We start from the raw sequence: 13,809 nt of genomic DNA, 5'->3' as shown, positions 1-13,809 counted from the left end.
AACGTGACCTAAGCAGCTGAAGAATGGCAGGAGACAGAAGCTGTCCATTTATTCACCATTTTATGACCAAACAATATTTACAAAAAAATAAATAAGAAACTCAACTCCATAGCTAACTCAGTTCGAATAAACATAACTGAAGTTAAATCAGGTCAAACTGCACACAGCTACACTGACCTGGTCATCCCCCATAACACCTGCTTTCATCTGCTTAAATAGTCCACTCAGCCCTGGACTAATCCATTAGGTATGTAAGGCAAACATTTCTATACTCAAACCTGTACAGCTACTCTTTCCAAGCAATCAAACTCTGCAGTGTGTAGTCGATACATATTACAACAAATCCATTTCTCTATAAACACTCTGAAATCAGCTTTATCAAATAACACTCGGTCTCTTCTTGTGACCTTGTGACCCCTTCCTGATTAACCAGGAAGCTATAAATACAGGAAGTGAAAGTACATTTCCTCCTTTTGCTCCTGGAACAGAGGTGGGTAAGGTGAGTTCAAACTAAACCGTTTAACAGTTGAAATAAACAACCTGTTAACTTACCAAACTTGTCAGATTTAAACCAGGATGTTATGTTACATAATCTGTAAAAGTGCAAAACATAAACAGACCCGGGATAGTACATGTTTGCCTATTACAGAGTAGATATGAGAGTTACAGATTTCAAAATGGGCTGTGGTCGTTTTAAATCTGGTGATTGAATGTTAAAACAAGCTTGTTGAGCGATCTGCAGGGTGTAAATATCAGAATAATAAAAGTAACAGTCTGTTAACATAATAAGACTTCCTGGACAGTCTGTTGTAAGCTGTAGTATTTTCAGTTTTCACCTGACCTGAGGCTTCAGTGTGAAACAAAAACAGAAAAAAACATTGATTATTAGAAAGAAATTCACTGGTGTGAGTCAGTCAGTGTGTGTCTCTGCAAGGTGGTGATGACGATGGGCTTCGTGACGAGGCAGGTAATCCCAGCAAGCAGCTGTGTGACGTCCATCTCTTTGAGCTCAGTGAGCAGATGGAAACTCCGAGGATTAGCTCTCATAAACACACACACACACCCGGCAGTCCTGCACACACTCCTCCAAACAAAACGGTGCACAGAGGAAGAAGACGCGTACGTGACACATCGAGGAGATAAAAATAACGAGTGAATTTCTTCTTTATTTGGTTCCATTTCTGTCTCTCTGCGCGTTTACCTGTGTGAAAATGACAGTCATCAGTTTTTCTTAGTGAGTATTGAGGTTTAGTGTGTGATCTGAGCGCCTGTGAGGAAGCGTGGAAACACATCGGGCTAAATGGTTTGTCTTCTTCTCCTGCAGCGTGCCCACCGTCCCGGTGAAGAACCTCAACGGATCCAGTCCTGTTCACCCTGCACTGGCCGGTAAGAATTATCCAAGACATTCAAATATCTCAATACAGCTACACGAGGGAAACCAAATAACTGGCCGTTTATTGCAATATAAACGGGATCCACGACTTTGAACAGTCTGCTGTTACCAGTAACATCATTAGCACATAAGTAGGTCAGGATCTGATGGCAGGTGTCCTTCTGTACAGTCTGCCGGTCACCTTTTCATAATTCCTGTGCTCCACCACCAGATTTTTCCATGGCTGACTATCTAATTTTTATAAATATTTGAGTATATCTCTTCCTCCCCTCACCCCAACCGGTCGCAGCAGATGGCCCCGCCCCTCCCTGAGCCTGGTTCTTCCTGTTAAAAGGAAGTTTTTCCTTCCCACTGTGCTTGCTCATAGGGGGGTCATATGATTGTTGGGTTTTTCTGTGTATGTAATGTTGCAGGGTTTACCTTACAATCTAAATGCACCTTGAGGCGACTGTTGTTGTGATTTGGCGCTGTATAAATAAAATTGAATTGAATATAAACAACTTTAGCGTTAGTAAGAATGCAGAAACCACAGCGCTCTTCTCACAGACTGTTTCTTTCGGTTGTGTTTCAGGGATCACGGGAATCCTGATGAGTGCTGCCGCTCTGCCCGTGTGTTTGACCAGGCCTCCGAAGCTCGTGCTTCACCCTCCGCCTGTTAGCAAGAGCGACGTCAAGCCGGTGCCCGGCTTCGGCCACTGCTGCAGGAAGACCACCAAGAAACAGGCTCGCAAAGGTACGCGTGGTGATCTCTCCATTTTGACCTCTCAGCTTTCACAGTTGTAGAGATGTTGAACCATCAGCCGCAGGTTTCATCCCGTCGTCTCCCGTCCTTCTCTCTGTACGCAGGTAAAACTTCAGAGGAGGTGGTGAAGAAGTACCTGCAAAAAGTAAAAAGTCCACCAGAGGAGGTGAGACCTCAGTTTTTTATCATGAAATTCCATACCACGTGCAGAGATAAAGGGGAATGAGCCTTTCCTCTGTCTGAATATTTCCCAGGACTGCACCATCTGCATGGAGCCACTGGGGGGCCCGTCTGGATACAAGGGTCCAGGGGTGGGGCCTGTGTCCAGGGCGGAGTCAGTTGGACGGCTGGCACAGTGCGGGCACCAGTACCACTTCCAGTGTCTGGTGGCCATGTATAATAACGGCAACAAGGACGGCAGGTTAGAACCAGACCACGCTCCTCATCCTCTCAGGTTTTAGGAAAGTCCTTCGTTTAATAGATCTGCTTCCTCCTCTCTTCAGTCTCCAGTGTCCCACCTGTAAAACCATCTACGGCGTGAAGACTGGAAACCAGCCGGCAGGGAAGATGGAATACCATGTCATCCCACACTCTTTACCGGGCCACCCCGACTGCAAAACCATACGCATCATCTACAACATCCCACCAGGCATTCAGGTACCTCCAACACTTCAAACACCTGGACCAGCGGCCCTGTTTGGCCCTCACAGGTGGCGTTTGACACCCTCTAACGTTGCTCCTCTCCTTTCAGGGACCAGAGCACCCGAATCCAGGGAAGCCCTTCACTGCCAGAGGCTTTCCCCGACACTGCTACCTCCCAGACAGCGAGAAAGGACGCAAGGTAACCACCAACAGACGTCCATTCGTCCCGCTGTCAGATTTGTTTAGTGTTAGATGGTTTCGGTTTGGGTCGCCCAGTTTTGGAGATGTCTGCTGTAGAGATGGACACCTCACTTCAGTATAATTAAGCTCAAAGTAGAATGGGAGGCGGAGACTTCTGCTACCAGGCTCCTCTCCCGAGGTACCACCTCTGTCTGGGTGACCCCTTTGTTGTCCTGCTAAATGCTCAAGCTGATGGGGGACTTCCCATGATGCACTGGGCATTTCAATTGGTTAGTTTATGGCCTGGTAAATGGCCTGCATTTGTATAGCGCTTTTCTAGTCCATAGGACCCCAAAGCGCTTTACACTACATTCAGTCATTCACCCATTCACACACACATTCACACACTGGCGATAGCAAGCTACATTGTAGCCACAGCTGCCCTGGGGCGCACTGACAGAGGCGAGGCTGCCGGACACAGGCGCCACCGTTACTTCCTCCCCACTTTACCAAGGTCTTGTCACTGTGGGGGCTATCTTATTGGTTTTCTCTCTCTGATACCTCACAGTGCCTATAACCAGTCTGCAGTCAGCGGGGAAAATATGGATGTTTGATTTTAGGCTGGGCTGAATCTCTAATTTTTTTTCGCCTCTCAGGTACTCAGACTGCTCCTGGTAGCGTGGGACCGCAGGTTGATCTTCTCAGTGGGTACTTCAAGCACTACAGGAGAGTCGGACACCGTCATCTGGAACGAGGTAACTTCAGACCTAAGAGTGAATCGGATTGGTTGTTAGTTTGTGATGTAAAGACTGACACGTTCTCCCGTCGCTTCCCTTCATTTTAAGGTCCATCATAAGACGGAGTTCGGCTCCAACCTGACGGGCCACGGCTTCCCCGACCCCGGACACCTCGACAACGTCCTGGAAGAGCTGCGAGCTCAGGGCATCACGGAGGACGACGCACTGATGGAGAAGTGAGAGGGCAACGCGAGAGGAGGAGACGGAGGGTGGAAGGGAAGAGGAGGCGGCTGAACCATGAAAATAATAGGAGGAGGAGGAGGAGACAGAATCTCTCTGCCAGCAGTTAGCAGGGGGCGCAGGGCGATTTGGGGTAACGGGGGATGCTGAATTTGTTTAGTCACATCAACCGCAGTGAGTGGAAGTTTGAAGAAGCAGCAGCAGCTCTAGAAAAGCCAGAGTGACGAGGAGGAAGAGGTGGATTTAGGTACTAAACGACAGCGGTCAGAGTGAATCCGTACTAATAATAAAAATAAGTTTACTTTACTGGGAAAGAGTCAAAAAAAGAAGGAAAAAAAGTTAGAGCAGTTCAATAAAAACTGGGAGAGGAAGGACAAAGAGAGGAAGACTACGGAGCAGCTTGGGGCTGTAAGGACAGAGGGAGGAGGGGCAGCAGGAAGAACGAGGGATGGTGCACGGACGTAGCGTAGGATAGGAGTAGAGTAACACTAACTTTTCGGAGAGGAGGAGAGGTTGAGTGCTGCCTTTGTTCAAACCACCTGCTCGCCTGCGGTTGAAGTGCAGTGCTGCGGCGCCCCCTGGCGGGTTTTCTTTTGAACTACATGTCAGTCTGCAGGCTGAGTTATCCACTTTATTTCCTCATTGTTACTATAGTCCTCCTCATTTAGTTATTCCATATTTTACCTCTTAACCTGATGGTTTTACACGAGCTCAGCTCTGTGTGATCATGTGTTTGTGAAATGACTAAAGACCAAACCGACCCCCGCTCACCTGCTGGGCGCCTTCGGAGTCTTACTATCGAGCCACTGTGGTACGAGTTAACCTTAGACACAGGTACCATTTTCTTTATTTCATTCTTTTGTTCCTGACAGATCAGAGTTTCACTGGATGCAGTTTTTCTCTCTATGAAGCGTTTCATTAGAGCTGTGATGAACGTCTCGGGTAGCGGTTAAAGAGGAGGGAGACACGAGCGTGAGGATGGGATCAGATTGGGCAGGAGGTCTGAAGGTCAGGAGATCTGCTGAGTGACAAAAAAGGGCTGTTGCACGCTTTTTTAAAAAGCAAAACAATAAAAACAATATCAAATTTATGGTGTTGTAGGGCTTCGTTATCTCTGGGCTTTGGCCAGCAGTGACCTCCTTCTCACACTAGACCTGTTTGCAGCTGAGCATGAAGCAGACAGATGAGAATTAGTACCTTCAAAAACAGGCTAATCTGAGGGTGAAGGTTAATCTGTAGATCTGCCGGTCAAACGTTCCTGTGGCCCTGAGATGCAGGTAGGGACCGAAGGGATAAGATTGAGGATACAAGGAGCAGAAATGAGACTCCTCCACAAACGTATCTGAGGAGCTCATCATGCAGAAGGAGCTCAGCTGAGGTGTTTTAGGCAGGTCCACAAAGGAAGAGGCCCTGGACACGCTCGAGAGATTATGCCTCTGAGCTGGTTCTAACGCTGTGGTGTTGGAGGAGGCTGCTGATAGAAAACAGATGGAATCTCCTCATCTCTGAAACATCTGCATTTATAGAGTCGCCAGTCGAATCTGATTAAAAACTGCTTCAAAGGTTTGACCACTTAAAAGCTTTTTAGCCCACAAACATTAAACATTATAAACATCTCTGGCTCCTCCCATGAGAACAGAAACCACACTAGGTCTTCATCTTTGCTGCGCCCGCCCACCACCACACAGCTCAAACTGACTTCTGATTGGCTCTTTGGGGGGGGGGGGGTTCAAACGCTCTGAGATGGGCCGGAATAAATGGCATTCTGGGGAACTGTAGAAAAACATTGCAAATTTCATGGTTTAAAATGTTCTTCTTCTTCGGGAAATGTTCTCAATAGCTGTCAAATAAACAGCTAGTGAAATGATTCCTGAGTATTAGGGCCGTCACAGCACCACTATCCAGTTTAGGGCAGCCTCCTGAAAACATCACCGTCATCCGACACGACCACCGGCTTCTTCTACGCCCATGGACGTTTGTGCTGGCCTTTAGCCACACCCACACCGTTATCGTTTGAAAACCAATCGTAAATCCTTAACGGACCAATCAGCACACATTAGCACCAGGATTGATTCATTTGAGTACATCTCTTCCTAGGATTCATTTAAGAAAGCGTGCTCCCACCCTGTCTCTCCACTTGTCTCCACGACTGAAAACATTTTGCCCAGTCTCTGAGTTGGGTCTCTAAATGACCTCTTATCTCGACGTCTGTGTACTGTGTATGCCACAAACATTCTCCCGTTTTAAGCTTTTATTTTGGTGAATACGACAATGGTACTTCCTTCACTTCTTTATTACATTTTTTTTAATGGTATTTAGGTACACCTTTGCTTTTTAATAGCATATTTCTTGACACTATTATAGATTAAATTGCCTTTTCATTCTTTTGTACATTTATGTTGTATTGAATATGCTCCTTTTTTTTTTTGTTTTGATTTTTTTTATGTCATAACGTGTTTACAAAAGACAGTATTATTAAATATGTCTTTTTTCCTCCCCCCCTGTCAGTGTACAGAAGCTGATTTGCATCATCTTTTCTTTTGGAAAAGGAATTTGATGGTAGACTTTTATCTGAGTGTGACATGTAATGAATTTGAATAGAGAGTCAGACACCTTGTACACTTGCTGTTCTGTGAGGTTTCTACATATCAGCTGTCCTGCTGCTGTTCTGCAGACATTTGAAGGTTTCACAGCAGATATTTGTAGATGGGATCGTCCAGCCGCAAATAAAATATCTGAAAATGTTATTAAAAAAAATCACAACTTCCTCTTATGTTGATGCAGTTTCAGCTCTTTGGCTCAAACACTGCACAGCGACTGAGGAGAATGCTGATTTTGTATGATCAATTAGGTCTTAAATTGTCTTTTTATTAATAAAAGAATGCTTTGAAACAAACAAAGTTTCATTTCTGTTTGTCTTGTCTGGCTCATCCGGATCCGGACCTGAAGTGTGCACTGTCTGAGGCCGTTTGAACACTTTGAAATGTAGGTTTTTCTTTTTATCCATGAAGGTGGGAGGTTTGATGCTGGGTGTTAGTATGGGATAGGGAGAAAGGGACGGGAGAGCGTCACAGACATGACAAGGAAAGTGTAAGTATTTCCAGAGTAACTGCTGGAGTGTGAATGATTACTACAAGAGAAAAATAAAGAAAGACTGAAACTTCATTATTGTGTTGGTCAGATCTTTAGTGGCTGCAATGAGGGACGTAAACTAGAAAAACAGATCCCAGTGCGTGTTTTGATCAAAACAGCTGTGACGCTGCTCAGTCCACATCCCCCTTCGATAGCTCAGTTGGTAGAGCGGAGGACTGTAGAGGCTGATCACAGTGATCCTTAGGTCGCTGGTTCGAATCCGGCTCGAAGGAGAGGTTTCTTTTCACAAAAACTTTGGCCAAGATCTCTGTGTTTATAACGCGGACTTACTAAATGAAACGCGATTATTTTTGCACGTAACAGTTTTGGCGTATACCTCACGTGACCTAACAGGTGTGTCCACGTGAAATTGAATCGCTTGCGTAAAACATGAATTATGCTCAAACAAAACATGTGTTCCCTGACCGGGAATCGAACCCGGGCCGCGGCGGTGAGAGCGCCGAATCCTAACCACTAGACCACCAGGGAGTGATACACATCAACCCTGTGTATGACGATGAAAAGTCTGTAAAGGTGATCTCAGCCAATGATATAATTTGTTGTTCTTTAGCCTGGTTCTGCTAACATTTCTTCCTGTTAAAAGGGAGTTCTTCCTTGCCACTGTCACCAAAGTGCCTGTTCATGGAGGTTCATATGATTTTTCAGGGTTTTCTTCATTTTCTTCGTATCATTGTAGGATTTTTACCTCACAATATAAAACACCTTGAGGCAACTGTTGTTGTGATTCTTACCTTACCAGCTGTAAGTAAAATTGAATTGAATTGAAGAACTAAACAAAAAAACAAACAAAACAAATTAAAGTGAAATAATTATATAATTCCGTAATTAAGCTATAACATACATTTTCAAGATGTTTTTTTTCATCCTCTGTTATGTCCATACTCTTCTTCTTCATCAACCAGATCTCAGGACTTGAGATGAAACCGAGTGGTGTGTCCACTGGGGGACAATGAGTTAAATAGGAGAATTACCAGACCAGCTTCTTTTAAGGTCTGCTTAAGTCCATCCATTCTGCAGTTTGTGTGAAGGCCTGTTCTCCCAGTGCCAGTGTAAAACTGATTTGATTTGAACAGAGCTTAAATATGTTTTTCAACCCCGTCAGTTTCGTGGGGATATCCTGCACTTATAAAGTTACACATGCTGAAAAATGGTGTGAGTCTATGAACTGTGAGCGATTTTATCTCGGAACCCTGTGACATAAATAATCAACAATTTCTAGATTTTAATGATAAAATTAAAAAAATAATGGAAAAAAAACACGCGACCGGTTATTTTTTAGTACTTCCGGGGTGACTGTCATGGCGGCGCCCATAACGCTCTAGCGAAAGGAATCTAAACACGTTCATGAAATAATAAAGCGCTGTGGAGCGAAGCAGCCATGAAGTTCAAAGATCTGCTGAAGTGGAACGCCAGAGTATCCGCCGTGTACGCGATTGGTATTTGGACCATGGTCGGCTCGTACGCTTACCTGAAATACACAGGTCGCTGCGAGGTCGCGCCAGGTGAGCGACGTGAACTGTGAAATTCACACATGCGCAAACAATATTCTCAAACTGAAGTACGCCGAATTATTTAACAGCCTCTTTTTGATGAGTGTCATCGGGTATGCTGACAGATGTTACTCATTTAATGTGAAGAAACTGAAGAAATATTAAAATGAGATGAATCTAAGAGGAGCTCTGAGACGTGCCCCTTTCTTCCTGCAAATGCATGCAATAAGTTACACTGGAGGCTGCGTATCCAGCTTACATACACTGGATACGCAGCTTACATCACGTTCTGCTGGTTGGTGAGAGAGGAAGGAACCACAAACAGGACAAAACAGAGGTTACTGACCTGCAGCTGTGGCGTATAAAGAAACAGATTCTCTCTCTAGTCTGAAATAACAAATTTCATTTACTTTCAATATCAGCTGATCCAGTTTGTTTGCACAGTGCTACCCTTTATTGCTGACACATATATTCATAGAAGTAACTGATAATGAATGTTTATGATTGCCCTCCTCTTACTCAGTGAAAAAAGAAGAAGTGGAAGAGCCGCAGGATCCAAACCAGGTGGTCTACAAGACGGCACACGCCAAAACTGTCATCACCTATAAGAAAGACTTTGTCCCGTACACCACAAGGATCTATAATCTCATCTCATCCTTCAGCAGCGATCGAGGGGCTGGAGACGACAACAAATGAACCTCTCCAGTTAATATTTATGTATTTCTGTGAGGACATTATAATGTTTTTGTTTTTTAAGGAAACTCCAGCTGCGTGTCCACCTGTCCTGCTCTGATGGCCTCAGCCAGCTTTTAGTATCAAACTGTAAGCAGTATTCAGTACTGTTCTGTAATTCAGATGCTCGTGGTGTGTAAATAAACCCTCAAAATGCAGAAATCTGTTTCAGTAGAAAGATTAAAGGTTCATCTGTGATTCATGTTATAGGTTGGAACAGGATTTGGGGCCTAGTGATGTTTAATCCTGGATTTTCAGTGTGACAGAGGTCGTTTACTTTTTACCTTATGTTTGACGAGTGATGTCAACAGTTGTGAAGTCACCACCAGCTGACCAGTCAGTTCTCTGGAAAATAAAACCACGACTCCAAGAAGATCCTTCAGACCACAGAGCTCAGATTATAATAAGATGTAAAGTTTTTCAACAGCATTTAAAGTCTTGGTCTTTCCATGATAAGCATCAATAAGAAATACGCACTGGAGCCTTGGTCTACACCACAGGCCAGCAAGACAGTTTTCGGCCACCTGGGATACCGAGTGGCTGAAAACAAAGAGGGAAGAGAAACTCCACAGATGCACGTGAAATGTGACTGAACTGTTTAGTGAGCAGGTTATGTTGTTCTCACTGTTTATTAAGATGAATGAAGTCTGTCTAAAGCAGTAATGTTGATTTTGAATCAATACAAGCCATCTGTTTTAAGGCCGCCTTCATGAGAGCTGAAGGCAGATCTGCCACTTCTCTTACCTGCTGGTGTCACTGGTATCTGCTGTACATGAGGCTGGGAGTGCAGGTGGAGGTGAAACGAGTCACCAACTGTCCAGGAAAACATAGACGAGTCAAGGACTGAAGATACAAGACACAGCAGTATTTGCATCTGATTGATCAGCTTTATGGGAGAAGGAGAAGATCCAGAAAGTGACTGGTGACATTTAAACTGTTATAAATGATTTGTTGGTCTATAATCTATCAGATACATCTGTCATGAATGGCATCAAGCTATTTGGGGCCAGAAAGTACATTCCTATCAAAAGATGGACATGGCGATCTGTTTTTGGCAAAGTGAATTCTTATATCCTTTATTTATACAGGAAGAAGTGTCATAGACGTTAGATCTGCCCAAGAGGGAAGCAGAAATTGGGACAAACATAACATCACAGTAATATAAAGATATTTTAAGCGTCCAAAAGGGAACTCTATTGATTACAATGAATGTACAATAAGACAATAAGTCCTGCGAGCTACAGGTCATTTCTTTATTCTGTTTATAACACCGTAATAAATCATGATAACTACAGTCTATTTGCCAATGTTAGCAAGGGTATGAGGCGTAAAAATAAACATCGAAAACTGCTTTTTGGCACAACACTGGAGAGGAGGACACCTGGTGGTAGATCCGAGGGCTCCACAGGTGAGGTGGAGTTAAAGTCACTGCCCTCTGTGAGCTGTTCCTGGGCTGCAGGTCAAGAGGAGTAAAGACCATCTGCCTCTATACGTTTTTTTATTTAGCCGACACACCCGCTGGTCTGTACACGTCATTTCCTCAAGCTGTTTACCCTCTCAGGTGTGGGTGGAGCTAAACAGCTCACACAGGAAGTGTGTCCAGTCCACTCAAACACTGATGCGCTTTCGGTTTGCGGCATCTGTGCAGCTGATCGAAGACGGCTTTGTTTGTGTCTGCAAACAAATATTAATCGGATTTCTTCGGGAGTTTCCGCCCAGCTTTGGTGAGTCGAGCTGAAAACTCTTAACGCAAACATGAAAATTCAGTTTAGGAAGTTTCAGGGGAGAAGGGGATGTTTGGTGAAAGGTTCCAGGTGTTTGCGCTTCTGTTCTGAGGCTCTGCGTGCAAAGCGCCACGTGATTCACGCATCAGTAAACGGCTTTGTGATCTTAAACAGGAGCGTTTTAAAAGTTTCATTTCAGCCTGTTTGTTTTGGCTCCCTCCCCTTTGGCCAACCTCCAGAAATACTTTGTCCCCTCCATGAGCGCACGGATAAACTACGCGATCAAATATTTAAAACTTTATACCCCCGAAAACAAAGGCTTCTCTGGGGAATCTAAAACAATGCGATGTTTTCAGTTTTGGTTTATGTGTGGAAAGTACTAAAAAAAAAATGGAAACCTTAGAATCAGTTTCTGAGTCACGTGTCTGATGCTCTATGTTGTTTACATGCTAAAGTAGAAAAAACACCGATTTTGTCCTGTTGTTAACAGACTATTTTTAAAATGTGTTAATATTGAACCCACAAATGCATCAAAGGTGGACGAATAGCAAACCTGAACAACACCTGGCAGAAACTAAGGTAAAACAGTCCACCGTGGAATTTATCCATGACTTAAACTTATAATGGTGAAACAGCGCTGAGATGCTAATGTTGCACAGGCCAGGGAACAAACAGAGCAGAGACGGAAGAAAAGAAATTACAGCAGAACTCAACAGAGAGTTGAGGACAATACAAGAGCTCTGCTTCAGCTCACAGGACGTGTTATTCTGCACTGGGTAACCAGCGTCTTTCCTTTCTGTTCTCAGTGTCCAAACATGGCTGCTGCCGCCTGTCTGCAGACTGAAGATCAGTTTCTGTGCGCCATCTGTCTGGATGTGTTCACCGATCCGGTCAGCACGCCGTGTGGACACAACTTCTGCAAAAACTGCATCACTGAACCCATTGACGCCGACGTCCCGTTCCAGTGTCCCGCCTGCATGAAGATGTTCTACCCAAAGCCCGAGCTGCAGGTCAACACTCTGATCTCTGAGATGGTTGATACCTTCAGACGGGCAGAGCAACGGCCAGCCAGACAGGAAGAAGTTCTCCTTGGGTTAGGCTTAAAACCACTGCCGCTGCTTCTCTGTGTGGTGTTTCTTTCATTACTTTTGGACTGCATGAAATTCAATCATCCTTTGGAAGAAATGAGTAAAGGAAAGAAACTGGTGAAGATGGAGGCTGAAATCCAGCAGACGATCGAGGAGATGCGACTGAAGATTAAGGAGCTCAAACGCTCAGTGGAGCTCGGTAAAGAGGACGCAGACAGAGAGATGACAGATGGTGCTCGGGTCTTTGCTGCTCTGAAAGAGTATGTCGAGAAAGGTGAGGCCAAGCTCACGGAGGCCATCAGAGAGAAGCAGAGACAAACAGAGCTGCAGGCTGAAGGCTTCATCAGAAAGATGGAGCAGGACATCCGTGAGCTGAAGAAGAGGAAGACGGAGGTGGAGCTGCTCTCTGTGCTTCAGCTGGAGGAAACTGCAGAGATGAAGGAGAAACTACCCAAGATGCTCGCCATGGCCAAGCTGAGGAGGGCCCAGAGCTACGCAGTGGACGTGACACTCGATCCAGACACAGCAAATGCTTACCTCTTCCTGTCTGATGATGAGAAACAAGTACATGATACCTATAGGGAGAAAGCTCTTCCCTACAACTCAGAGAGATTTTTTTACAGTGCTGCTGTTTTAGGAAAACAGAGTTTCTCTTCAGGCAGATTTTATTTTGAGGTTCAGGTTGAAGGAAAGGGCGAGTGGACTTTGGGAGTGGCCAGAGAGTCGATCAACAGGAGGGAAGACATCACACCGAGACCTGCAGCCGGTTTCTGGACTGTAGGCCTGAGTAATGGAAATAAATACAAAGCTGGCCCTGATGTCGCTCTCTCTCTGCAGTCTGCTCCTAAGAAGGTGGGGGTGTTTGTGGATTATGAGGATGGCCTGGTCTCCTTTTATGACGTTGATTCTACAGCTCTGATCTACTCCTTTACTGGCTGCTCCTTCACTGAGAAACTCTACCCATACTTCAGTCCTGGACTGGAAAATGATGGTTGGAACTCTGCACCTCTGATCATCACCCCCGTCAATTAAAGAGGGCTCATTGTGCTTTCCTGTCTTTACTTTCATCAACAACAGGCGATTCTGATATTCACCTTCAATTGACAGACTTTGGCTATTTATACTAAACCTCACCAGCAAGATCCCAGGACCTCCATCACTCAGACTTGGAGGTGCTGACGCTCGTAGTGCCACGTTCATGTTGAACGTCACCCTCCTCACCTCGACTACACACTTGATTAGCACAAACACAATCTGAGACAAGGCATGACCCTGCCTGAGTCCAGATCAACCAGGGCCATGCCTTGGTCCAGGATCTTCCAATAACATGATGATGTGATTGCTATTAGAATTCCCAGCAGTCATGTGCCCACTGAGCTTCACCAGCTCAACATCACCACTGGGTCCACCAGCACTGGATGAAAGGATGAATTTAGTACATTTACTCTAGTACTTCACTGAAGTAAAGTTTTAATGTACTTGTACTTTCTTTGAGTAATCCTCTGTATTTTGGGTGAAAATACTGTATTTTGTCCTCTGTGTGTGTAACCAGACCCTAACTGACTAAATGTCAGACAAGGTGTGTGTTTGTGTGTATTTTCCAACTTTCTTGCCACAATAAACAAAAAAGAAAAAGAAGTTTGACTTTGTGGTCTTTCATCATGGTCCCCTCATCGTGTAGTCATCTC

The 13,809-nt window shown here is 44.8% G+C and overlaps 3 protein-coding genes and 2 non-coding genes across 6 annotated transcripts in view; 4 read left to right on the top strand and 1 right to left on the bottom strand.

The window, feature by feature from the left end:
* Positions 1 to 6,653, top strand: part of LOC146631261 (E3 ubiquitin-protein ligase DTX4-like) — a 44,707-nt gene extending 38,054 nt beyond the window's left edge. For both annotated transcript variants that reach the window (XM_085355223.1, XM_085355224.1), the window contains exons 5-12: positions 1,325 to 1,386; positions 1,965 to 2,126; positions 2,240 to 2,301; positions 2,390 to 2,556; positions 2,639 to 2,792; positions 2,887 to 2,976; positions 3,614 to 3,712; positions 3,803 to 6,653. In XM_085355223.1, the coding sequence (XP_085211349.1) occupies positions 1,325 to 1,386; positions 1,965 to 2,126; positions 2,240 to 2,301; positions 2,390 to 2,556; positions 2,639 to 2,792; positions 2,887 to 2,976; positions 3,614 to 3,712; positions 3,803 to 3,934 (928 nt within the window). In that variant the 3' untranslated portion in view covers positions 3,935 to 6,653. The remainder of the gene's footprint in view (positions 1 to 1,324; positions 1,387 to 1,964; positions 2,127 to 2,239; positions 2,302 to 2,389; positions 2,557 to 2,638; positions 2,793 to 2,886; positions 2,977 to 3,613; positions 3,713 to 3,802) is intronic.
* A 558-nt stretch (positions 6,654 to 7,211) lies between these two features.
* On the top strand, positions 7,212 to 7,299 carry trnay-gua (transfer RNA tyrosine (anticodon GUA)). Its single transcript is given in 2 exon segments — positions 7,212 to 7,248; positions 7,264 to 7,299. It is a non-coding gene; the product is annotated as a tRNA-Tyr (tRNA).
* A 184-nt stretch (positions 7,300 to 7,483) lies between these two features.
* On the bottom strand, positions 7,484 to 7,555 carry trnae-cuc (transfer RNA glutamic acid (anticodon CUC)). The gene has a single exon. It is a non-coding gene; the product is annotated as a tRNA-Glu (tRNA).
* Positions 7,556 to 8,386: 831 nt separating this feature from the next.
* LOC146631258 (small integral membrane protein 26-like) lies at positions 8,387 to 9,461 on the top strand. The gene is made up of 2 exons (XM_085356477.1): positions 8,387 to 8,589; positions 9,101 to 9,461. Exons 1-2 carry the CDS (start codon positions 8,466 to 8,468, stop codon positions 9,271 to 9,273), a joined length of 297 nt encoding a protein of 98 aa, XP_085212603.1. The 5' UTR covers positions 8,387 to 8,465; the 3' UTR covers positions 9,274 to 9,461.
* A 1,463-nt stretch (positions 9,462 to 10,924) lies between these two features.
* On the top strand, positions 10,925 to 13,419 carry LOC146631257 (E3 ubiquitin-protein ligase TRIM21-like). Its single transcript, XM_085356476.1, has 2 exons — positions 10,925 to 11,033; positions 11,840 to 13,419. Exon 2 carries the CDS (start codon positions 11,849 to 11,851, stop codon positions 13,151 to 13,153), a length of 1,305 nt encoding a protein of 434 aa, XP_085212602.1. The 5' UTR covers positions 10,925 to 11,033; positions 11,840 to 11,848; the 3' UTR covers positions 13,154 to 13,419.
* Positions 13,420 to 13,809: the final 390 nt, after the last annotated feature.

This window comes from Diplotaxodon limnothrissa, linkage group LG6 (genome assembly GCF_057381915.1).
Source record: "Diplotaxodon limnothrissa isolate DT_005_m linkage group LG6, D_limnothrissa_male_GT1.1, whole genome shotgun sequence".
NCBI lineage: Eukaryota > Metazoa > Chordata > Actinopteri > Cichliformes > Cichlidae > Diplotaxodon > Diplotaxodon limnothrissa.
Note: the sequence above shows the minus strand (reverse complement) of the source record. Positions and strands in the feature narration are given on the sequence as shown.